The sequence below is a fragment of the Etheostoma cragini genome, chromosome 16 (genome assembly GCF_013103735.1).
Source record: "Etheostoma cragini isolate CJK2018 chromosome 16, CSU_Ecrag_1.0, whole genome shotgun sequence".
Classification (NCBI taxonomy): domain Eukaryota; kingdom Metazoa; phylum Chordata; class Actinopteri; order Perciformes; family Percidae; genus Etheostoma; species Etheostoma cragini.
In genome coordinates, this window is record NC_048422.1 from 23,938,391 (window position 1) to 23,940,655 (window position 2,265).

General features: G+C 40.8%; 1 protein-coding gene across 1 annotated transcript in view; it reads right to left on the reverse strand.

The window, feature by feature from the left end:
• Positions 1-989, reverse strand: part of LOC117959736 (unconventional myosin-XVIIIb-like) — a 34,100-nt gene extending 33,111 nt beyond the window's left edge. Inside the window, exon 1 of the mRNA XM_034897015.1 lies at positions 867-989. Coding sequence (XP_034752906.1) covers positions 867-989 — 123 coding nt within the window. The remainder of the gene's footprint in view (positions 1-866) is intronic.
• Positions 990-2,265: the final 1,276 nt, after the last annotated feature.

Below are 2,265 nucleotides of genomic sequence, written 5' to 3' on the forward strand. Positions count from 1 at the left end.
CTTCATGTTGTCCTCATGTTGTCCCCATGTTGTCCTCATGTTGTCTTCATGTTGTCTTCATGTTGTCCCCATGTTGTCCTATATCAATGTCCTTTTTAAGTCCCCAAAATAACATGATTGATTCCACCCAACGCTCTTTGCCAAGTACAAATCTCTACTTTCATTAATTTTGGGGCGTCTTATTCAATTTTATAGCATTGTAAAACAAATGGAAGTGTTTTTGAAATAGTATTGAGTAAAAGTTGACATATTCCAGTCTGTGATTATCATCAACATCCATTCCTTTAATTTTAGTCTCAATAATTCCTAATTTCTGCTTTTCTAACTCAAACATTAGGTATAATTTCCTATAAATGGGGTTTATTGACCATAAATTCAAAAAAATAACTGTAAAACAAGTTAATAAGTTAGTGTTACGTAGTGTTGTAAACGTCAAAAAAAGTGACAAACATTGAAAAAAGGGCTTAAAAAAAGGGACAAAAACGTGAGAAAAATTACAAAGCGTCTACAAAAGTGTTGATTTTTCCATTTCGACGTGAAGACAACACGAGGGTTAACACAAAAACAACTTCCTGCAGCTGCTCTCTCGCCACACAAAAGCCTTTTACTCAGTGAAGTGGTTTCTTTACAACTCCCCGGATCCAGATTAACAAAGTGTCCCGTGTTGTTTGCAGGATTACGGAGCTAAAGTCACGCCCCCCTTTTTTTAAAATTTTTTATTTAAAGACTTTAATCCTCCCGCCTGGACGGATATAGTTCATCTCCTGACAGTTTCATTCATTAGTCTTCCTGAAAAGATGAAAGTGGGGGGAGGAAGTTCTGACATAAGACTCAGATAATCACTTATCTGATTCTTTGGTTGAAACCAAGTGGTTTCCAGTGAAGGTGAGTCTGCAGGTGTGAGGAGACATCTGCACCCTGATCGGGTTTTTCTCCACCAGGAACCTTGTGGAGCTGCCTCGTCCCTTTCCTGAGATAATGAAGTCCATGTTGTTGTTTTTATTTGATTTGATTTATCGTTTATTTAACCAGGTACTAGCCATTGAGATTAAAAATCTCTTTTGCAAGAAGAGTCCAACTGAAATTCCCTAAATGTCTTCCTGTCACAGTGACATCTGAACGTCTTTTCGTGTTCTATGTTTGCCTGAAAACGCGTCCGACATGCTAGCGTGTTGCGTGAATCATGCTGCTCTTATTTTCCTCGTTGTATACGTCTTCTTATTTTTACTTTTAAGGTTAGTTTGCACACCTGCGGGCGGTGTGCAAACTCTGTTAGTTTGAGCTCCAGAGTGAGACATCGTACTAGTTTTATCTCCAGAGTGAGACATCGTACTAGTTTTATGTCCAGAGTGAGACATCTCTCTAGTTTTATCTCCAGAGTGAGACATCTCACTAGTTTTATCTCCAGAGTGAGACATCTCCTAGTTTTATGTCCAGAGTGAGACATCTCTCTAGTTTTATGTCCAGAGTTAGACATCTCTCTAGTTTTATCTCCAGAGTGAGACATCTCACTAGTTTTATCCCCAGAGTGAGACATCTCTCTAGTTTTATCTTCAGAGTGAGACATCTCTCTAGTTTTATGTCCAGAGTGAGACATCTCTCTAGTTTTATCTCCAGAGTGAGACATCTCACTAGTTTTAGCTACAGAGTGAGACATCTCACTTCTATCCTATCTTTGTTGGGAGTCGCACATGCTCAGTAGCTCGGTAGCTACTAGCTAGAAGCTAGCGGTTAGCCACCTTGTTCTCAAAGGAAAACACTGCTCCAACAGCCACTAGTTGACCATAATCTCCAAAAAGAACTTCCTGTCCCTGTTCTACTTCCTGTCCCTGTTCTACTTCCTGTCCCTGTTGTGTCCCTGGTCTAGAAGAAATCTCCCAGCTGATCCTGCCTTGGACGTACCAAAGCTGGAGAAACAGCTAGCTGACGTGGTATTAGCTAAAGTCAGCGCACTTACACACCAAATGTTTCCGATGACTTAGGCGGTCCTGCCGATTTTGACCAGCTCATCCGGAGACGGAGGACAGAGGACACTCAGAAACAGGATCAGAGGACACTCAGAAACCTGTACGTGTCTCACTCAAAAGACCATAGATGGGTTTTTCCAAGAAGCACCAGAGACACAAAACGTCACCCCAAATCCACATAAAAAGTGATTTTTTTTCATATTATAAGCACTTTAACTGTGAATTTAGCGATGAATAAAAACCTGACTCACCACTTTACACTTACTCTCCTCACGGGGTGGGGGTGAGGGGATGGGGG